The sequence below is a fragment of the Desmodus rotundus genome, chromosome 13 (genome assembly GCF_022682495.2).
Source record: "Desmodus rotundus isolate HL8 chromosome 13, HLdesRot8A.1, whole genome shotgun sequence".
NCBI classification, from domain to species: Eukaryota; Metazoa; Chordata; class Mammalia; order Chiroptera; family Phyllostomidae; genus Desmodus; species Desmodus rotundus.
In genome coordinates this window covers 13,984,487-14,007,378 of record NC_071399.1, presented here as the reverse complement: position 1 = coordinate 14,007,378, position 22,892 = coordinate 13,984,487, and the positions used below count along the sequence as shown (strand labels likewise).

At 35.1% G+C, this 22,892-nt stretch overlaps 1 protein-coding gene across 1 annotated transcript in view; it reads right to left on the bottom strand.

The window, feature by feature from the left end:
• Positions 1–22,892, bottom strand: part of SGCZ (sarcoglycan zeta) — a 204,673-nt gene that overhangs the window by 104,586 nt on the left and 77,195 nt on the right. The window contains exon 2 of the mRNA XM_024562785.2: positions 3,775–3,876. Coding sequence (XP_024418553.2) covers positions 3,775–3,876 — 102 coding nt within the window. The remainder of the gene's footprint in view (positions 1–3,774; positions 3,877–22,892) is intronic.

Sequence of the window (22,892 nt, the reverse complement as noted above, 5' to 3'; positions counted from 1 at the left end):
TGGAATGATTTTTAGCTTTTTTTTTTTTTAACTTGAATAAAGACATTACAATAAAACAGTCAATTTCACTTGTACAAAACATCTAAATGCAACACAATAATGATAATGATGAAATGATTACAGAAGCCTGCAGATATCTCTTTGTATGAATTTGTTTATGTGGGAGGGATAAACCTGCAAAGAGATTTATAAAGGAGGAATGTACCTGAAAAAGACAGGGTCAAGTGATTAGAATGTTGCGTAACCAGGGAAGAGGTTTGCTGAGCTTGCCTGACCCTGTGGCTTTGTGGCCGAACTGGATGAAGCATCACTGATTACACACAGTAATAAGCTGTTGTAACCAAGAAGTGAGTGAGCATCACAGCTCTGATGCCGGGCAAGGGGACTGGGCATGAAGGGGAGAGCAGAGCCTTACTCAGCTCTGCCGATGCAGGAATCATAAAGAAGACAAACGTCTCTGATTTGCTGGGGTGTTATTGAAATTGGAATTATCTGGTAGTAATTCCCTGGCACAATTATCAATCTGTCATGCGGGATGCTGGGATCAAGGGCCTGTGGTGAGTTGCCACTGTAACTAAGGATTCTTCAACAATAAAAAAGTAAACAAGAACACTGTTTAATATCAGAGGAAGTTAAGTAATGCTTAAAGAAGTTCTAGAGAACTGTATGATGCAGAATTTCTGGTAAGAACTCAGTGAAATGTGGCTAATTTAACCTCCCTAGTACTCTGGACTCCTGAAACTTTGGGAAACATACTCATGTTACACTGTAAACAAAAAAGCATGGGGATTAGCATGCCCTCATTTCCTGCTGTTTCAAAAATATTGGCCTAATGTTGGACCATGTACACTGAAGATTGATTTAGAATTGATTTATTTAAGGTAGCCCCAAATTCCATATCCTTCAGTATACTTCCTCTTTGAATAAAACTGGATATTTAATTTCACAAATGTTTACTGAATGCTTACTCCCAGAAAACAATGTGTTACATTTGAAAGATGCATTGAATTCTAAGATATTTCAAGCACACCGGAGGCTTTTCCATGTATTGATATGATGGATCACTTAGAAAAATTAGATTCTTTTAAAGATGACGAAGAGAGTAAACTCTGATAGATACTAGCAGAACCTCAAATCTCTATAGAAGTTGAGTGGTGGGAGAAGGGCCAGTTAGCTTGCAGACTGTAGGAACAGCCCCAGTTTATTAGGTTAAGAGACCAGAAGTGTGTGTCTTTCTGACAAATAGAAATCTCTCCATTACATTTCCATGTGTAGGATTAAATTCCTGCATAACCAGAAGATAATGTTAAATAAGAAAAATTTTTATTACAGAATGGAATACTGGCAAACATAAAGAAGACAACCCACTGGAATTAGTGCAAGAAAATGCACAAAGCCAAGCACACGCACACACACACACACATCAAAATTGCTGGGAAAAAATCTGTGCATGTCCAAATTGTTGTACCTAGTAGTATCCTTCTTAGCTCAATTAAATCTTTGCAAGTAGCTTTAGAATTTAGTAAATTTGCTTATCTTAGACCTAGAGGAACTTTGATGTTTTATCATACAAATATTTGAATACATAAAAATGTGTGAAAAGATTGATGTGTACAACAGAATTTTTAAAATGTAAATCTCATGTCTACTAGTATTGCTGAATTTCTTGTATTCTTTCTCAGCCTAGGAATTGAGCATATTGATAAGTTTCCACCAAACTCACTTTATTCATGAGAAAACCAAGGCTCAGGGAAACTGTGGCTGGCCTTTTAAACAGTGGAGAGGCTTTAGGGCAGAGCATTCACGATTCTAATGTGGGAACTGCTGAAGGGACGCACATTTTTCTATTTATTTTAACTATTTGTTTTTGCAGCGTGTGTGCCGAGAAATTTTCAACAAGTAAATGGGTCGCCTTCCTCTTCTACTTTCAAGCCACACCCCTGCATGACTTCAGATGGAACGTGCTTCCTGCCTGTGCTGAGCCACATGCTGCACAGCTACCTAGAGGCAAATGGTGATTTGGCCAAAAGGGTGGCCACGTTGGGAGGACAAGCAGCAGGACTGGAGATGGGACAGCATAGAGATTTCAATCAATACAGTGGGTTTTAGAACTGCTGGTGAACTGAGGCTGCAAACTTTCCCTGGGTGAATGTTAGTAAGCCCGACTGCCACCATCTCACACTTTAGTGTTACAGAAGCAGTGGATTCGTTCTTATTAGGTCAGTATATGGAGTAAACAGTCATTCAGTTTTCCTAGGAGAATCCTAGTTCAGAGTCACAGTTATGCTCTCAAAACTGTTCCAGCTGTGGGGTAAATTCTATCTTTCCCTACATTGTATTCCCAGGCGGCCACTACAGTTTGGTTTAAAGGGATGCATTTTCAAAGAAATTCCTGCTTGTGATTACTCTCCCCTTCTTGCCGTGCTAAGTAATTTCTTGATTCCCATGTACAAGTTTGCTTTGCTTCAAATATGAAGTTGTTTAACAGTGCCCGACACAACAAGTAGTCAGAAAATACCTCTGAGCAGCGGTGACTTTCAATCAGAGGGGAGACACTAATGTGTCAGCAGGCTATTTGTCAATTCTTACAAAAATAAAACAAAAAGCCAATTGATTCTTAAATTTTGAGTTTAATTATTTGTATAGTTAACCATGTAAGGTTAGGTCTCATACATGTGTCTATTGTGTTATATGTCTGACCAAAATCCAGAAAGCAAAGGAAACTCAGTATAGAATTTCTAGTACCCAGAGGAGCAGTCAACATAATATATTAGTAAAACTGTGCAGGTTCTCATAAAATAAAATAAAATAAAATAAAATTTAAAGTTAATATAATTATCCTAATTAAAATTTCATATAAAAAGATTCTATTCTGTTTTCACTTTGATATTTAAGAAAAAAAGGGCTTTGAATCAAATTATCAAATTATGTCTTACTATGTAACTCATTTGCTAGGATATTATTATATCAGTGATATTGAAACATAATTCTAGTTTAAAAAGGACTTTCATATTTATGAAATAAGGTTAGCAAACTTCCCGCACTTTACATAACACACTTTATAGTTTTTCTATCCAAATAAATTTATTTCCACACCTGCCCACATATCTCAGGGGAATGACTACTAGATTTGATATATTCTAGTTCGATTTTTATGCACCCAAGAATACGTACTACCTTCTGAGAGGTAACACACGCAAGCCAAAGTAAACATTGTCTAAGTTGAAATCTTTTGAATTTTAACATGCTGCTGAGTGATAAAGCACACAGCACACGCGCAGTTGAAAGGATAATATTCTTCCTTGGTTTAAATAATGTGCATTCAGAAATCAATTTAATTTCTCTACTGAGACTCATGGTAATGTCTTAGAAAATGCATGTCCATTAAAACTAAAAAGATTTATAATATATTCAACTTAAATCATTTATTCAAGTCAATGCTTCCAGCAAAAATGACTTGAGGTATACCAAATGCCCCTTTTGGAATTGATATAAGTGTGTATTTTTAACTTCTATTGAAAACAGAAGGGCACATTTTATAGATTAACAAATACAACACTCCAGTTTAATTCAAAATGATTCTCTAATCTGTTAGTTTAAAACTAACCTTCACTAGTTTTTCTGTTGTTTTATTATTTTTGATTTCTTTAAGTAAGTCTTTAGCTTAAGGAAACTTAAATACACACTGAAAAGGGGGTTCTAGCCTCCTATTTCAAGCTAAAACATATCCTCTAAGTTATGTTTCATAGTTAAGCCAAAGCCAGTATCACATACCTTTCGGGAATGAATTTCTTTCACATACAATGGAAGTAGAAACTCAGATATACCTTCAAGTCGGATTCCCTTCTTGGTGACTCTCAGATTTCCCATACCATCCTACAAGCAATGAAATATAGTTCACTTTTAGGTTGATTAGAGAATGAATAACTGGCCATAATTTTCTTAGGCCTAAATTGAGAAAACAATAAGCTCAAGTCAGCGATGATTTAAGGAAAATGAGAGATTGAATCTACTTAATGAATGATTGCAGCAATTTGCATGCATATAGAGGGCTCTGCTTAAAATGAACAGGATAAGAGGAATATAAAGGACTTGGTATCTTCTCCCAGCTCTATCAAAGGCTAGGACTCATCATGAATAAATCTTGTAATTTCTTCATGCATCAGCTGGTTTAACTATTTATTAGGTATAATGATACTTGCTACCTAACTATTGGGAAGAACTTTATGTGCAGAGCTCTAATAACATTTTTACACTATACTTATAAACACATATTTTTATAATATTCAAACTGTCACATGTGCATAATTTCAGTAAGAAGTTAATTACTGACTAGTATAAGTCGGCATGGTGTTTGAGTATGCGAACAATGAGTAAAGCGTGTGTCCTCTCCTTTAGAAAATAACACTTTGAGGGTACAACCGGTACAGAGGTAATGTTTGTGAGACAGAGTAAAACAAATGAAAAAGTAAGAATGGAATGCTAATAGAAATTTTTACAAAAGAGATTTCAAGTCAGGCAGTAGAGTGTTCAACTTCTCATGGAAGAGGCTGACTATGAGAGCGGCCTTCGGAATATGGAATTTCAACAGGAGACATCCACACATGGAGGAACAAAATGCACATTCTGGTAACACACAGGAAATAACAAAGCTGTCCAGTCTGGATAATGTATGAAAGACGCTGAAAGAATACAAGGGGGAATTATGTTTTGAGGCCAGAGAAAGGAAGACCTTAAAGGCAAAGCTAAGGAGTATGTACTCACTTCAGCCTCCAGGATAAGAAACATAAAAAGTTCTTGAATAGCTCAAATTATCGATGTTTCAGCTTTAAGATTAATCTGGTAGAAACACTCTGTGGGGCTCAGTGACAGAGTATCGGTTAATAATGCACAGCTTGGCAAGAAGTGTGAGCAGTGTGGGGGAACACAATCTCTAGGACCCCGTGACTGACTGTATCGGGAGATACCAAAAAAGGGAGCATTCACAATTAATCCAGGAGTTCACCACCACGACCAAAGAAGGAGATACGGTGACTTTACACTGGCATTCTGACATTTGTAGACTCAGTAACAAAAATAAATTCAGTTTTGGACTTTCTAACTTTGAGGTATCATTGAAAAAGTCAGGTATTTATTCACAAACCATCACATCTGTAGAAAGCAGGTTGGCGATGATGAATACTTAAGGCATGTTTGAATCTATCATGATGGATGAGCACATACCATGTGGAAAGATGTATATAAAACCAAGGGGGAACCTTCAGATAATGGCTTGGTCTGTGGGCTGGAAGGAAATATTTGATACATGCCGGGCAGCTGTGATCAGTGGAAGATGAGGAAAGCTTAGCCATCATGTGGCTCCAGTCCTGAGCTCCCTGAAAAGAAAGCCAATCAAGTAGTATAAAAACGCTTGCCAGTAAGAATTAAAAGACTTTTAAGTTAGACAAAGAGATGACTAGTAAATAGAGAAAATTTTATGTGGGAAGTCTCAGTCCTCTCATCAAATGAGGAGGTAGTAGATTTTGGTTGAATTGAACTGGGGATGGGAAGAAGGAATTCATTTCTTGAGGCTCCAACTTACAACAGACACTGGAAATGTCTAATAGGGAACTGCCTAAAAATTAAAAAAAAGCATACACAATTAGAAATGTAAGCATCACTAAGGCTGATTCTGACAAGATGATGGTCTCCTTTTGTTGGGATGATGACACACTGTGGTTTCTCTGAGATAGAGCTGTTTATATTAGTCTTGCAATATTCTCTTTCACTGTCAAAAGTGAAAAGTCTCTGATTTAGACGTTCACTTCATAGTCACTGGTAGACTGGCTCCGGTTACTGTGGCTTTGCAGCGTTCTACCTATCCAGGAACAGACAAAGGCAGAAGTAAGATCAAAATTCAAAACTGAGACTGTGATAGGAGGGGATGGCAGGAAGTCACAAGGATGTGGTGTTCTAAAGTAGCAAAAGATGATGCCCCTCAAATGCCAGAACAGCGGTCAGTGTTGGGCTGCAAAACAGCACAAGGTCCAAGAATGATAATGGACAATAAAGTCAGGATCAAGATCAAGGGGGTTAGGAAATGTGAGCGAGGCTAAGATGGGTTTATCACCAGAAAATGGAGCTTCAGATTATGAGATCTTGGTGGCGTGAGGATTTCCAGATCCGAAGAGGCCTAAGGAACACGGGGGCAGTGGTGGCAGAAACCAAGTGCAGACAGGACTCTCTAACATTCAGAAAGCTGGTAATATTAGAACATATAAGGGACACATGGCTTTAAAGCATCACACTTTCTCAGAGGGGTTGTCTTTATTAAATCTCACACAGTGTCTGTCCATATATTTTGTCAAACGCCTGTCGGAAGAAGCGTTCTTAAGTAGCTGCCATGGAGTTGCTATGGAAACATGTAATGCAACTGACTAACTCACGGAAGTTAAAAAAATTCTAGCATAAACATAATTCACAGTCCAATATGAATCTTAACAATTATTTTCATAGCCGTGGCTGGTGTAACTCAGTGGATTGAGCGACAGCCAATGCACAGAGAGGTCACTGGTTCGATTCCCATGCCTGAGTTGCAGGCTGGGTCTCCAGTTGGGGGGCGAGCTAGAAGCAAACAATCCATGTATCTTTGGCACATTGATGTTTCTCTCCCTCTCTTTTTACCTCCCTTTCCCTCTTTCTAAAAGTAAATAAAAAGAATCTTTAAAAAATTATTTTCATAAAAGGGTGAGAATTAAAAGAATTGGACATCTAAAGTTAAGTGTGATAAACTTATGCTATATGTATACTTAATTTTGGAAAGTTCTGAATCTTAAGCTCAGTGGTTTCCTATATTTTTTATATAATATATATTTTGGTGCATATCAATATTTACATTTCCTTTCAATTAGATGAAATAGGAAATCCCCTGTGTAAATGTATAATAGTTATTAAAGTACTGTGCTTGTGAATCTAACTTTGCTTCAACGTGTTCATTTGTTCCACCTTTTATTTCTCCTGCTTTGGATTAAAAATAAAATTTCAATTTCATCCATATCATCTCCAGGTGGTTACAAAATACATAAAGCTATACAATATGCATTCAGTATTAATCCACCTGATCCTCACATTCATGAACCAAGCCCACTAGTAATTTAAGAGATGATGAAACAATGTGGTTTTCCTTCTGCAGGAGCATTAAAAAGTGAATTTATTCCTAATTCACTATATTTTTGGTTCCTTCAACATCTACAAGGGAGAAAGGAATTTTTGAATTTACTGTTAAGAATAACACTGTCAAAGCTTCAGAAAGGAACAGGATCCAGTGTATCTACACGTCCCAGGCCCCAATCTGGAATCTGCCTCCTTCTTCCTGTGTAAGCTTGAACTGCTTAACTAAACGCTTTGTGCCTTTTGTCATGTGTAAAAGGAGCAGTATCAGAATTTACATGAGAATTAGAGAGCTTAAAATAATGCCTAACTTATGTAGCAATTGTACAAAAAGGTAGGCATTATTGTACTTAATAGTTTTAACCATTATTAACATTTTATTAAAATAATTTAAAATTTTGTCTCATCTCATTATACAAATTCATATTGTTTATTTTCAGAGGGATTATCTTTGAACATCAAGACTCTGTACCAAGCTTGGTTATCATTTTATTTACCACGCTTTTATTCATCATCTAGTAATCTCATAATCATTTACCTACTTTTGACACACAGTATGGTGTTGCTTTACAAGGGAATGTGGAACCAGCTAGACTGGATTTGAGACTTGACTATTATTTATTAAGAGTTGACTCTGGCATGTTGTTTAATCTATTTAAATTTAAATTCATTTTTCTACAATTATCATAAAATAATAGTATTCCTCACAGAGATATTGTAGTAATTTAACAAGATAATATGCAAAGTTGATTACTAGATGTGGCTTATTTTTGATAATTATTCTCTGTACTTGTTTATTTAAAATAAAAATGTTAATAATAAAATATAATTAACTTCTAATCAACATGTATTTTTTTATTGAATTCATTGGGGTGAAATTCATCAATAAAGTTATATAGATTCCACATGAACAATTCTATTATACATCATCTGTATATCATATTGTGTGTTCACCACCCAAAGGCAAGTCTCCTTCCATCACCATTTACCCCCCTTTATCCTCTTTTACCTGCCCCACCACCGTTCCCACTGGTTGTCATCACACTGCTGTCTATGAGGGTTTTTTCCTTAATGCATCTGCCTTTTCCCTCCAGTCCCCTAACCCTCTTTCCCCTCTGACAGCTGTCAGTCTGTTCTCTGTTTCTATGAGTCCAACATGTGTATTTAAATCAATCTCTCCCATTTGCTTTTCTTTTTTCCATTCTCTATGGCACTATTAAAGTTCAAGACCACTTTGTCTTCAACCTGGCAATTGCCTCCAAATTTGCACTCTTTGGAGAGCAAGATAACATTTTTCACACAATTAGTTTAATGAAACATGCTTTATTTTTGCTCAAAAACCCTTAACATCACCGCAAACCTGAGATTATTGATTTATGTACTTTATTTTGAATATTCAGAGTGCCTTATAATCTATTATAAACAATATCATTTCACATTGCGGGGAAATATCACAGAACAATCTCTTCTACTATAGTTCCTCCTCCTTCTTTAGAATAATTTTTAAGACCCATTAATGTCTCTTATAATCCTTAATTTTTCAGGTTTTTTGCTCTTTTCTCATTATTACTCATCCTTACCTCCACTAAACTACTAGCAATTACCCAGAAAGCTCTCATTTTGCCATTAAAAAATTTTAATTGATATATTTTATTTTCCTGAACTGACCTATTGACACCTCTCCTTAATACTGTTACCCATCATTCGAGGCCCAGTGCAAAGACAGCCATGGCTAATATCATAGTCAGAAATAACATTTCTCTCTACGCTCTATTGTCACAATGCTATTTGTTTTTCTCACAAAATGTATCATTTTCTTATTCTAGTTATAGTTGGGTATTCATTGTTATCTCTTTATAAAAGTATATGATTTTATTTATCTATGTACTTACTCCCTCTTCTAGCAGAGTCTTTTCAATAGTGGATTTCATAAAGTATGTAGTCATTAAATGCTTCGTTATTTAGTTAATCATTAGAATTTATATCTTTACTTGATAAAAAATGTAAAAAATAATAAAGTGATATCTTTGTAAAAACAATGCTATCACCAAAATTCAAATAATTAGCCTTTAGAACAGGGGTGTCAAACTCATTTTCATGGGGGGCCACACATCAGCTTTGCGGTTGCCTTCAAAGGGCCGAATGTGATTGTAGGACTGTGTAAACGTAACTGCTCCTTAACTAGGGGCCAGGAGCTTGGCGCTGCCACCGGGTAGAAACAAGGTGCTGGGCTGGATAAAACAAGGTGGCGGCCTGATTTAGCCCGAGGGCCTCGTGTTTGCCACCTGTGCTTTAGAAACTGCTAGCAGGATTTATTATAATTGTGATGTATTTGATTTTTTGAATACAGTGAAGGATACTTTATTGAAAAATATTTTTGAAATTTATTACGAAAGACTGACTTTAAAATAAATCATAGACAGGAGTGTAATGAAGAGACCATTGATGGCCATGCCATTTTAAATGTAAATTACTCACTCCTTACTCTCCAGTGACCTGTCCCCCTTCACTCTCCGTCCTCGCTTACACAAGGCTCTTGACCACCTTTAGCTGCCTGGTCATAGATGGGTCACTTAGATGGTGGCCACCCTCAGCACTGAGTTACCCCACGATGGGCAAAGTTAAGTGTCAAAGTAATGAGAGCGTGTTGACATGCACCAGAGAGAACAATTTTAAATGATGTCATCATTAAACTATATAGAAAATCTGGTGTATAATTAATTATTTAAAAAAGAAGAAAACTTTTCAAGAAAGTTGAAAGAATCCGGCAGTCAGAAGATAATTAAATATATATTTTAGACATTTTTTCCTGCTTAAAACCAAATATTAAGTTCTTTCAAATTACTAGCATCATGCATTTTAAAAGAAACTGAGTAAGGAAAAAAGGTAAATTAATATTTTATAGCTTTGATGATCTAATATACATTCTATACTTCACTTTACATAAAAAATGACCTTAAAGAGGCAATTTAGTGACAAATGGAGCTTATTAGAGTGGTTATTTGTGAAGCCTTGGTAATTAAATATTTTAATAAAATTTAAAAAGTGCTGAAATAAGTATTAGATTGTTTAAATATAATTGCAAGTCACTATTAAATTTTGTTATTTATTCTTTAGGGTATTGTAAAAAATGAAAAATCCATTTAATTTCCAACTCTTAATTACAGAAAAAATTCTCTTTAAAATATCTAAGCATTTCTTTTTCTTGCCTGTTTTATGTTAATGTTACTTATAAATTATCATGAGCTGTTGTTTTCTGAAGTGTAAAAGAAAATTTTTACTGCTGTTTGCTGTAAGCCTGTATTTTATTTTCATTTTAATTAGCCTTTCTGCTTTCTGCCTATTTTTAGAAAATAAACTCTACAGTGTTGATAATTGATGGACCTATACATTAGACCTCTAATTCAGCTTGCATGGAAATATCTTTATAGATTGTTGTTAATATGATAACTTTTATCATTCTGAGCACAGTTTATTCCCTGTTTTTCTTAGCCAATATGGTTTAAACTTTCATAATTTATACATCACCAATGGTCAGAGTTGTGAAAAGGTTTTAAATGTGTTTTAATATTGAATAAGACAATAAACACTGCACTTTTTATCTCTTATTTGTGTTGGTATTCTATTACTCTATGTGAAGGGTTTTTTAAAAGTATAATAAAATAATATTTATTTTTTCCAAATTTTTCTCTACTTAAAATAGAATTTCCTGACAAATATTTTCTTCTTTTTCTAACAATCCACAAAGTCATCAGAATGAAAATATGCTGAAGCAAAGTGAAATAAAAACAAGAATATACGAAAAAGACATGGTAGATAGGAGCACAGTCTTACAGTAAATAGTGAAAAAATGTATGAATTCAATGTTTGATGATATTATATGTAAGGGGTCAGCAAAAATATAAGCCTCATAATAAATAAGATTATACATATGTGACCAGCATCATTTACTTCAAATAATGGAGAACAGATCATAGCTATTCAATCAAGTAGGAACATTCGTAATATATATATGCACTTTATATTCAATATGCTTGAAAAAATGTTTCCCCACAGAAATTTGTCAGAAAATTATTTCTATGACCCAATCTAATAATCTGATATTAAGTGCATAAACAACTTTAAATCTGCATGGAAACATCATCATCTTACATCTTTAACTCGAAGTTCAAGTTACACCTTAAGAATGTGATAAGCAACTGGGGCAAGAGACGAGTCTTGTTAATAAAGAGTGCTGTAGGAAAACCAAGCCCGCTGTTAAAAACAAATCATATGTCTCAGTGGTAAATGTGACAACTGAAAAAATCCCCAGGGATTTGACTTAAGAAAACTAGTAAACAATGAATTAATAATAATGGTATGTACCCTACAGACTGCCGTCCATAAATGAGTGACTGAAGAACATCCATATTTTAATCTTTATAACAAGAGTATAAAGCCTAAAGTTTCACTACTAGCATGCCTTTCTCACACGTTTAATAGAACACTACAATTATAAGAAACTAAAAATGTTCAGTTTTTAAGTAAATTTAGAAAGCTGTTACATGACGTATTCCCACTCAGAGACAAGATCCTGCGTGTCAGCATCCTAAACACCCCAGAAGTCTGGAGTAGAGAAACCTGCTTACTTGGTCCAGTACAGAGTTCCCCAGACATTCTGCCCAAGGGGTCCCCTACTCACTCGCACACATTTTAGAACAGAGGGAATAATGTCCCTGAATACACTGTGGAAAAACTGGTTTAATCATCTGTGTTTTACAAACTCTGTAGAAACACTTACTAAAAGGGGGTGTACTGTTGAACATAGAGGTTCAAAAAGGGTTAAAAGTTACTCTATCTCCACAAATATTTTTGAGAGACTATGTACAGTACCGTTAAATTCTGTTTATAATTTGATTTCCCAGCCACCTTTACATGCTGGAGAGAATATGCTGAACATCGCGAGGCATCTGTTCTGCTTCACGGACGTAACATTTGATAGTCAATGAGAACAGAGAGAGGTCTGGTTTTGCATATGAGATTTGTCAGTTGTTATAAGCATAATTTAGTTCCTAAAAGGGGGATCACTTCTTGCCTTGAATAAAATCACATTTCTGGACCTGAAAATTAAGGATAAGACCTGAAGGGATGGTCATTCTGCATAGGTAGTCCATGTATAAGGTCTTGACTAAGAAGTCCTTCCAGATACTCAAGAAAACATCTTCGATTGCTACCCTGTTATAAAAGTCAGCGTAATAGCTTAATTCAGAGAGTACGTGAGGAGAGCCAACGGCTCATCAACACAACTTTGTGAAATAGGCACATTATTGTCCTCGTTTTAATTAAAATACCAAAAAAAGGGAGTTCAGTGGACTTTATGCAGTAGTAAGTAGCCTGAAGTCTAGTCATACTAGGTCTCTATAGAAATATAAAATGTAAGTTCAATTTATTCTAGTAGGTTATTCCAGTAGGAAATTCTAATATTTTTATGATTATTTCTGAGTTAATTTGTATTGTATTCTTCTATTTTGCACTCTTTTATTTTTAAATTTTCCTACTGTAACTGACTTCATTTACCAGCACACATTTCTCTTTGGGCTCAGAGCTGCATCACCCTGGAGAATGTTTCTGGTAAGACAGAACTCTAGTTCCAAATGATTATAAAGTTCACCCTGGAAACGAAGCCCCTCAGAACAAATTGTTGATATTTGTACAGTCTTAGACCATTTTAAAGGAATCTCAAAACCGTATTTTCTGAGAATAAAAGTTCAGCATTTCACATTCTTTTTATGAATGGTTTCTAATTACTCTCATCCTATAAGACTATGTTGTATGTGCACTTCATGTATGTGTGCATGCATGTGTATATTTAGAAGAGGTGAGCTGCACAGGAGACGCAGGTAAATGAACTTGTTGAACTTGAAATTGCAGGTATCCTACCAGCGGGGAGCTGAGGGGGTATTAGGCAAATGTCATTAGAAACAGTACAGAACCACCGTGAAGACACCGATGAGCAAGATATTTTCTCTGTGGGACTAGGCGGTGGACTATTGGTAAGTTTTCTCACTCCGGCTTGTCTCATGGTTCACAGACCTTCTCGTCCCCATGGCATTCTGGAAAGCATCATATCGAGTTTATAAGGCTGTAGCACTTGGTTCTTAAATCAAAGTAGTCTCTTAGGTTTTTAATATCTGAAGATTTTTCTCTTTATTGAGAAGAACCTTTCATGCAGAAATGCAGTGGGTCATCTCTCAGCCAAATCTTAAAAGATTCTATGAGCTTCCTTAAAAGATACTACAGATTTCCATCTATTTCACCCTTGAATTTTCAGATGGATATTTTTCCTAAAACATGTCATCTAGAATCTTTTAATATAAGTTCCATTTCAAGTACTAGTAACGACCACCCATTTGGAAAATATTTAAGATGACTTTTTTCCCCTACATTTTAGCTATTATACTTTATTATAGTTCCAAATGGCATCCTTTCCAAGGTTTTTTTTTTTTGCCTGTTTGTCATACCAAAGACAGACCTCAGCCTGTGATGACATCCTTCTGCCCATTTGCTAATCCCTTCTCAGCAATGTGGTTCCCACAGAAACTGCCATTTCCTTACCTGTTCTGATATGCTTAAAATCCAGACCATTCAACCAAGAGTTGATAACTAAACCCAGGTCAGTCAATCAACACTTTTACTAATATATCTTCAACTCAAAATAAAGAACAACCCATTAAACAATTCTTCCTTGAGTGCAAAACTGAAGTATAGTTATTTAGAGAATGTCAGAATACGCCTAGGATAAGAGCAGCACAGAGCATAAAGGAGGCTGATTCCACTGGGCAAACGTACCCATTTCCAGTTCGCCCTAAAGCGCCCATGCCTGGCTATCCTTCCCACATCCTGCTGTGTTGTTTTCAACACTTCCCTTAGGGTCACGTTCCCACAAACTCACTCTCTCTCTCTCCCTCTTTTTCTTTTACTCTCTCTTTCCATTGCATGGAAAAGCAATGACCCATGTCAAGTAACCCATGACCCAGATTTTCCGGGAAGTACATATGCTGGAGCAGATAAACTGTGTAAGGTCAGAAAATCCATTAAGGACACGAGACCCTCTGGTCAGTGACTGGACAAGTGTAGCTGCCTTATCCTGAGACACCTCAGAAATAAGGATTTGGGTCACTCCACTGGTAAGCCACCAAATGTAGCAAAAGACAGGTTCCACTTCAATTTATGACATCCCACCCACTAGGACTGCCAATGGTGAAACAGCTTTAGCTGTCAGGAAATGTCTCAGCTGGAAAGAACCAGCTTGCCCCAAATCACACCTCCCCTACTTGGGAAGGCATACGTGACCACTGATACATACATGACAAAAGAAGATAGAGACCCAGCCACTGTATCCCCATTCTGTACGAATCTCAGGCTAATCCAAGCCCTGTGCTCCCTGGGGGGTCAGTTCCTCTGCTTCACAGTTGGACTTCTCTCTCTGCTCAGTCCTGTTCCCTTGAAGCAATGTTATCATCTAGATTATTAAGAAATATTTTTATTAAAATGCAATAAACTACATGATACTTTTTAAATTAAACTAAATTAAATCTTAGGGTAAAGGTAAGACTGATATTGAAAATGAAAGTGAAGTATAATCTATATAAGAGAAATCAGTACATTAATATTTCTGCCAGGTGGAAAGAAAGATGATGATACTTATAGTGACAATTCAAACATAATCTTTTCCTCCGCACAGTGCTCTATTAGTCCCATCACCACCAGGAAAGCTCGTTCATTGTTAGTGCCTGCCCTGCAATCTTTCCTTTATGCTAATTCAGTTATCACAGACTTACTTAAAATATTTGATTGCAAACGATGGTAATTTTGTATAATCACTCAGGTCCAGACAATGCAGCTCTAGGTTAGTTTCTCTCTACCTGGAAGCCAGAAAAGGAACATCTCTTCTCTAGATGAACATCAAATCATACTTTTTAAACCAGCTGCTTGGAATGATTGTTTTTCCAACATTTAGAAAACTTTTAAGAGATAAAATACAGTGTTTGGTGGGATATTGGTTGAGAAGTTATTGTAGGTAATGGATTCACTATCCGTCCTCTTTCTAGCTTTTAGTACAAAATTCAGAGTCACGGTCAATGACTTTTTGACACAATGAATCAGTTGTTATGTGTTAGGAATATGTTGAAGGTTATGCTTGCATGGTGTCTATGTGGTGTGTGTGTGTGTTTTGGAGTGGGTGAGGGTGGTGTAAGCATCCGTCCCTGGAAAAGCAAGTGAGTAAAACACGGCGCATGTACCTTAGGAAGTATCATGCACCATGTGCAGCAGATCAGTACATGTACACCTATTAGCAACAGTATTTAGAAAATTAAAAGGAAAAAATTATAATAATATTTATATAAATTAAAAATCTGTGCACAACATAGATGAAGTCTGTTTGCCAGAACACAAAGGAATGAAATGATCACTAAAAAGAACAGACTGACTACAAAGAGGGCAAGTGCAGATAAGGAAAGTGGGGATGGAGACATAAATAAAAGGAAAGCTAGAAGAATAAATAAATAAACAATAAATAGCAAACAGTGAGTGAGAAATTTTGCAGGGGCCAATGATGTAATGGTGACACTATTTCATAAATCAACATCACTATCTCAATCTTCTGCACCTGAATTTAAAAACAAAGTAAAAACTGCCACAAAAAGATCAATTCCATTAATCTCCCTGTCTGTCCTTAGTGCTATTGTTTTAATTCTTATTTTTTCACATTCTATGTTATATTATCAGTTTTCTAAATGCTCTCATTGTCATTAATGTGTCCAATTAAAATATTTTTCATACTGTTGATGCTCTTATCCTCTTATAAAGCAAATCTTATTTTATTAGTGTCCAAAGATACACTTAACATGAAAATATCTTTTATATTCTGAACCATATTCTGGTATGTTATGATCCAATGGCAATAATAGTTTTATTGTTTCACAAATTTTCTCATAATGTATACTATTCGTACTTCTTTGTTTCTATAACAAATATTCTTCTTTCATTCTAGTACTTACTGTAATGTATTATCATTCATTGTTATCTGGAAACTCTCTGTGGTCTACATTTACTGTATGATGTGTTCTGATTGGGAAAAATAACAAACACGTCTGTGTTTTTTTCCTTCCTCCTATGCCCATAATACTTCTGACACTACAGGTGTGCGTTTCTACACATCAAGCAATTATCTGAGACACCAGTTGGATGTCCTACAATTTGACTCAATTCTGACACAGTTCACCCGGACATAAATCCCACACCTTAAGGGTTCAGTCCCAGGAGACTGGCTCCCCCTGTGAGATGCAAATTGCAAGTCCAGGTTGTTATTTGCGCTTCTGGCCAACTGGCTATAAAACAAGATGTGCCCGTGACTCCCCTCCCCTGTCCTCAGGCCCCACTGGTTTACTAAAATGGCTCACAGAACTCAGAGGGAACATCCTCATTACTAGGTTACTGGTTTAATTATAAAAGGGTCTCACTCAGGAACAGCCAGATAAAAGTGACGCACAGAGCCAGGTATGCGGGAAGGCGCACAGAGCTTCTATGCCCTCTCCTCCACTCTCCCCAAACCTCCTCATGGTCACCGACCCAGTAACTCCAAAACTGTGCCTTTGGGGTTTTTATGGAGGCGTCGTCATGTAACGATCCATTATTAGCTCACTCTCCAGCCCCACTCCCATTCTCTGGACAGAGGGATGGGACTGAAAATTCCAACCTTGGCTAGCCCCCATCCTGAAGCTATCCAGGAGCCCAGGAAGAGTCCCCTCATTAGAATCAAAGATACTTCTGTTACCCAGGAAGTTACAAGAGATTTAGTAGCTCTGTGTCAGAAACCGAGGCTGAAGAACAAATAGTAGAACAAAAGATAGTCCTGGTGTTCTGATCATTTAGGACATTTCAAGAGTTTTAGGAAGTCCATGCCAGAAACCAGGGCAGGAAAAAAAATACACATATACATATGCACACATAAAATTATATGTTACACATGTAATACATAATTATATGTACAATATAATTATATAAAATACATACATAATTATATATTATACATATACTTTCACTTATTCATTCTCTTTTTATCTATAATTTTTCACGATAACTTGAATATACAAGCACAGTACTTGGCAGTACTTCATAAACACCAATTAAGGCTTAAAATGCATTTTCAAACACGAAGGAGTAACTAGAATGCCTATAGTGGAGCAGCTCATAACGGACAAATGTACCCATGAAAAATATCTACAGAATGTAATAAAAAAATAAAGTGTAAAATTAATTGTTTAGAAGGTAAAATACTAAAGTATTGTGAAAAAATATTCATAATATAAAATGTACTGTTTTCCATTTTTAAGTATACAGTCCAATGGCATTAAGTGCATTCACACTGTTGTACAAACATCACCCCCATATATACGAGCGATGTCTGTACAACAGTGTGAATGAATCACTGGAAATCTTCACCATCCCCAACCGAAACTCTGTACCCCATTAAATTATCACCTCCCAACACTTCTCCCCAGCCCCTGGCAGTCCCGGTTCTATTTTCTGCCTCGTAAATTTGACAACTCTGGGTGCCTCGTTACTAACTAGTGTAATCATACAATATATGCCCTCCTGTGTCTGGCTTATTTCATTCAGCATAAGATCTTCAAAATTTACCCATGTTGTAGTACGTGTGAGACTTTTCTTCCATTTTCAGACTGAGTAACATCCCACTGTATGTGTACACCACCCTTTGTTCATCCCTTCATCCACTGATGGACACACAGGCTGCTTCCAACTTCTGACAATTACGAATAACGCTACCACAACATAAGTATGCTGGTGTACCTTTGGGACGATGCTTTCAATTATTTTGGGTGCATTCCCAGAAGTGAAATTGCTGGACCATATGATAATTGTAAATTTAACTTTCCGAGCACCTCCACGCTGTTTTCCACAATGCCTACACCATTGTGCCAGTGTCCCAATGTCTCCACATTCTCATCTGTACTTGTTATCTTTCGCTTTGTTTTGTTCTGTTTTGTGTTAGTATAATAGTAATTGTAATAGCTTTCCAGCAGTTCTTCCTGCGTCCATTCTTCTGAAATGTATTCTGTAACATTCAGTCAGAATTTTTCAAAATATAATTCTATTCATATTACTAATCTTTTAATGTCTTTAGATGTTCTCTAGTGACCTAATGATGATAAACACAATTTTCAAGATAAAATGTAATTGATTCACTTTGATTTGTTTCTATTTGTAGCTTCATTTGTTACTGATTTCCCCCACAACTGCTTTCATTCTACGGGCTTGTTTTCTGGACTAGTAGACATTAGTTGAAGAAGTCAGACTTCTTCCTGAATTAAGTTCTGAAAAGTCTTTCTCTCAAAAATTTTATTGATCACATTCTACTCATTTTCAGTTATCAACTTAGACATCAATACCCCCTTTAAGTCTCTCTCTTTATTTTAGGCAGAATAGCAGTCTATATCTGCTTACAAAAATGCATCTCTCACTGCGTTTTAATTGCTTGTTATTTATTTGTTCCTTCTGTAAGTTGAACTAGTAATTATAGTGCCTGGAGTAGTTCCTAGGAAAAGGGAAACAATGAATGTTTGCTGAATGACTTACCATGAAGTGTTGATTTTAAGAAAACGATCTGATCTTAATACCATTAAAACATAATCACTTATTTTTATTATGAAATAATAAGTTTTATTACACAAAATGGAAAATATAGAAAAGCATTAAAAAGAAAATAATTCCCATAATGCCACCATACGCATGTTAACACAAGATTTTCTATTGGAAATAAGTTAAATATAATATCAGTAAGCCTTGTAAATTAAGACTATCTTGCTAGTAGAAAAGAGATAATATTCTGACACACTGATATTCTAATATTTATAGTATGCTAATATTGTAACATACTAATAAGACATAAATATACTAGAGGAGTCAATCAGAAAGAACGAAACATAAACCAAAGAAGTAAATCATGATATTACAGTATCTATGTGGTATCAAATTGCTAAGAATATGACTATCCTTGTTCAATAAATAAATGTATACTTATATATGCATATTATTTATGTAGCCCAAATACATGCACATTATTTATGTAGCCCAAATACATGCACATTATTTATGTAGCCCAAATACATGTATAGCACATAAGCTACAGGTGTGGCAAAAGTAGGCTTACAGTTGTTTGTGTGGAAAGTAATACAATAATTAATAAAAAATAATACAGGACTAAACTTTGTTTTGTGTATTCACAAAGGTAAACCTACTTTTGCTCTACCCTGTATATTGATAGATTGCTTTTAAAATTTCTCAAAAATGCTTTGCAGTGAAATTCTGAAGCTAACTAACATGGCTTTAAATTCCCATTTAACTTCTATTTACTGACCAATTCTTAGCACTTATATATTCAAATAATTTGTTAGTGAAACAACATAAATGTTATATACAATGTAATATACAAATGATAAAACTTCTTTTCTCAAAAGCTGACATAACTGAGTTGCAAGCATCTGGATTTATTCTCAAGCAGTTTTCTGTAGAACATTGATAACAAAAATATATGATGACTGTTTTCAAAAACTATAGATATATTTCAATTTCAATTTTGCAAGTTAGCGTTCCACTGTTACAAATAAGGCGTTTGTCCTAACACTGTCCTTGAATCAAAATATGGGGCTCTTATCTCTAATTTACGATGTCATCCCCTCAATCTTTACCGTGCATTTTATTCGTTACAAAGTTGTGTGTACTTTGTTGGTTTATAAGCCACAAGCAGATGTTTTGCTATAATCATGTCAGGAATGCAAGATAATTTATATATTCAATCAGCAGTAAAACAAGAATGAATTTTTTATTTCTACTAAAACACTCCAAGTCTATAGTCCTTGTTTTCTTGATTCCAAATCAATTTATAATTTAATTGCTAAGAACAGTCACTAGTAGCTATTATTATTAGAAATAGTAACGAGACTGATTGCCAACAACAGCTAGTCTGGCTTCTATTTATGCAGGTAAAGTACACAAACCTAACAAAACAGGCAAGTTCATTTATTTTGCAACAAAAACTGATGTATTTATTTGACTTTTATGCAGATTTTCTGTATCTCTAGATGAGTCATATTAATATCTTGGTAAAGTCATTTAGTCTAAGATTAATTTAATAATTTACAGAATTCAATAATCATATATGCCCATTCTACTTGACAAATTTGATAAAAAGATAAAATTGGATAGCATTATCAGAGATTTTTGGAACCTACTGAACACTGTAAAGGCTTATAAAATAATAAAATCATGAACAAGAATGATTAATTAAATTACTCTTTGGAGGTTCTGGGCCAATCAGCCAATGTCTTGCATATTTAGTGCAGCCAGTTGAGGGAGGGGTGGGGGAAGATATGTATCACACCTAAGACTAAAAGACAGTAGATTGCTTTTCTCCAGTGTCAGATTTTCTCTATTTTGACACTCAAGAGATTCTGAGAGGTGTCATTAATTATATATAACATATATAACATATACAATGTGTAATATGTTAAATAATATATAATATTATATATACATTACTTGAAATCCTTCACAAGCAACTGATATTTGTCAAAAGAGTAATATATTTAACCATATGAGTGAGTTATCAAAAATTTCTAGATACTGGAAGAAATTTAACAGACTAAACAGAAAGATAAACAAACTAGAATACCGTATATTAAGAAAAAGAAAATAATGTAAGAAAATGTCAATAAAAGTAGAGGGTTAACTGTGGTGCATTTAGGAAAAGAAACTTTATTTAACAAAGCATGTGTTGTAAAAATCTGGATGTTCCTGATGATGAGATGTAATCATTTTTTTTCTCACAGCAATAAAGATGATCTGTGAAAAAAATATCTGTACACATATAAAGCATGCTAACTCAAGGCATACTTTTGAGCATTTGATACAGTTTATAAAAGTAAAACTTCTTTGCTTACAATATTTTGAACAGTTTTTCTGATTGTACCATATTAATAAAATAGCACTGTTAATACTGATCTGCAGGCCCAAAACTACTTGGTTTTGAATAAAAATTTACTTATACTAGGTTTCTCTACATTGCAATGGGATATTTAGATCTGATCCAGAGTCAATATAAAAAAACAAAGTGTGACTGTGATAAACCCGGACAATATATATGTAATGCAATGCTCAGCAGAAACGGCAAATGCAGTAGACAAATAGATGAAACCAAAATTTTAGTGAACCCTTCATGTTACGTGATAGGACATAAAGTACTGTTCAAAACTGATGAATCAAGAAGTATATAGTTTAAAGTTTTGAAGGTTAGTAGTAGATAGTTTCCTGAGGTCAGTAACGTAACATTCATGCTAGTAGTATCTCCCTTTAAATATCATATAATTATATTGTAACTATATTAAAACTGTGACATATTTATTACTGAACCTATGATCTTCTCACTAGTAAAGGGTACAGGAGAAATTTCCAAATGAGGCTCTTTATCGACATTTGTATTCATTATTTCAGACTGAAAGTCTCTGTAGAATCTCAGAATGACTATTCCAGACTTCAGTGTAATCCCGGTCGTGGCTCCAGAAATGATAGGTCACTGCTTTTGTGCCTGTGCCTCTATAATATTTTTAATTCCTCTGTTCATATATTGAAAGACATTACTTCATTCCAGGAAAAAGATATCAATTAAGCTTGTTTAATATTTACCCTTCTTAAAATGACACATAGGTCCGTGACATGAGTACTAATGGAGGAAATGCATGTTAATTACAGCCAAACGAATCAACTTCTTTCCCCCGAGTGTGATCTGAGTTTACAGAGGATGCAAGTCGGTTATGGTTTACAAGGTCCTTGACTCTATCTGCGTGTGATCACCAAGGGAACATAACTGACCTACTTTTCTCGAATCACCGAGGACTTCGTGTTTCTCCCACAAGCCCAATTTGGTTTTGAAGTAGCTAAAGTGAAATTTTAAGATGTTTGGTACATGGTTTTTGTTTCAAGTGTTATAGTGCTAGAATACATACATGTATCCCTTCCTATACAACACTAATGACTTTGAAAGTAATCTTGGCGCCTTCACCCACTGGCTAAGCTGAGCAGCTACACTAGTGATGGCATTGAATACATTTCATCAAATAAGTGCTATCCTTTCAAAAATAGATAGTCCCACTTAAAACAAACATAATTGCAACAGCATAACTCTTGATATTAGCAGCTTGATTAACACGTTGTTTTTCTTCTCAGTGTCATTAAGAGAGATTCTAACAGGAAGTAATAATAATAATAATAATAATAGATGCTTAATTCAATTCAGAGGAACCTAGTCCCTGTTACAAACTGTATTAGTTCGCACTATATCATTTAATACTTCAAAGAATGTAAACATTAAACACAAAACATGTAAATGACATCACCTAAATAATACAGATAAAAATAGGTAGAAATAATATTTAAACTTAAACCTCATTAAACCCGAAGTCTGTGCAATTAACTCTGATGTAGGAAGAAAATGACAATAACAGTGACACACATTAAGTTGATGAGACAAGAAAATGTTTGTAACTTGAATTCACCAAGATCTCACTATTTCTCATTTGCATTGGGTGGATTGTCTGTATCAGGCATTTGAGAAACAAAGGAGGGTTTTCCATACACACGCAAACACAAAGTTACACACACACACACAAACCTCTATTATTTAT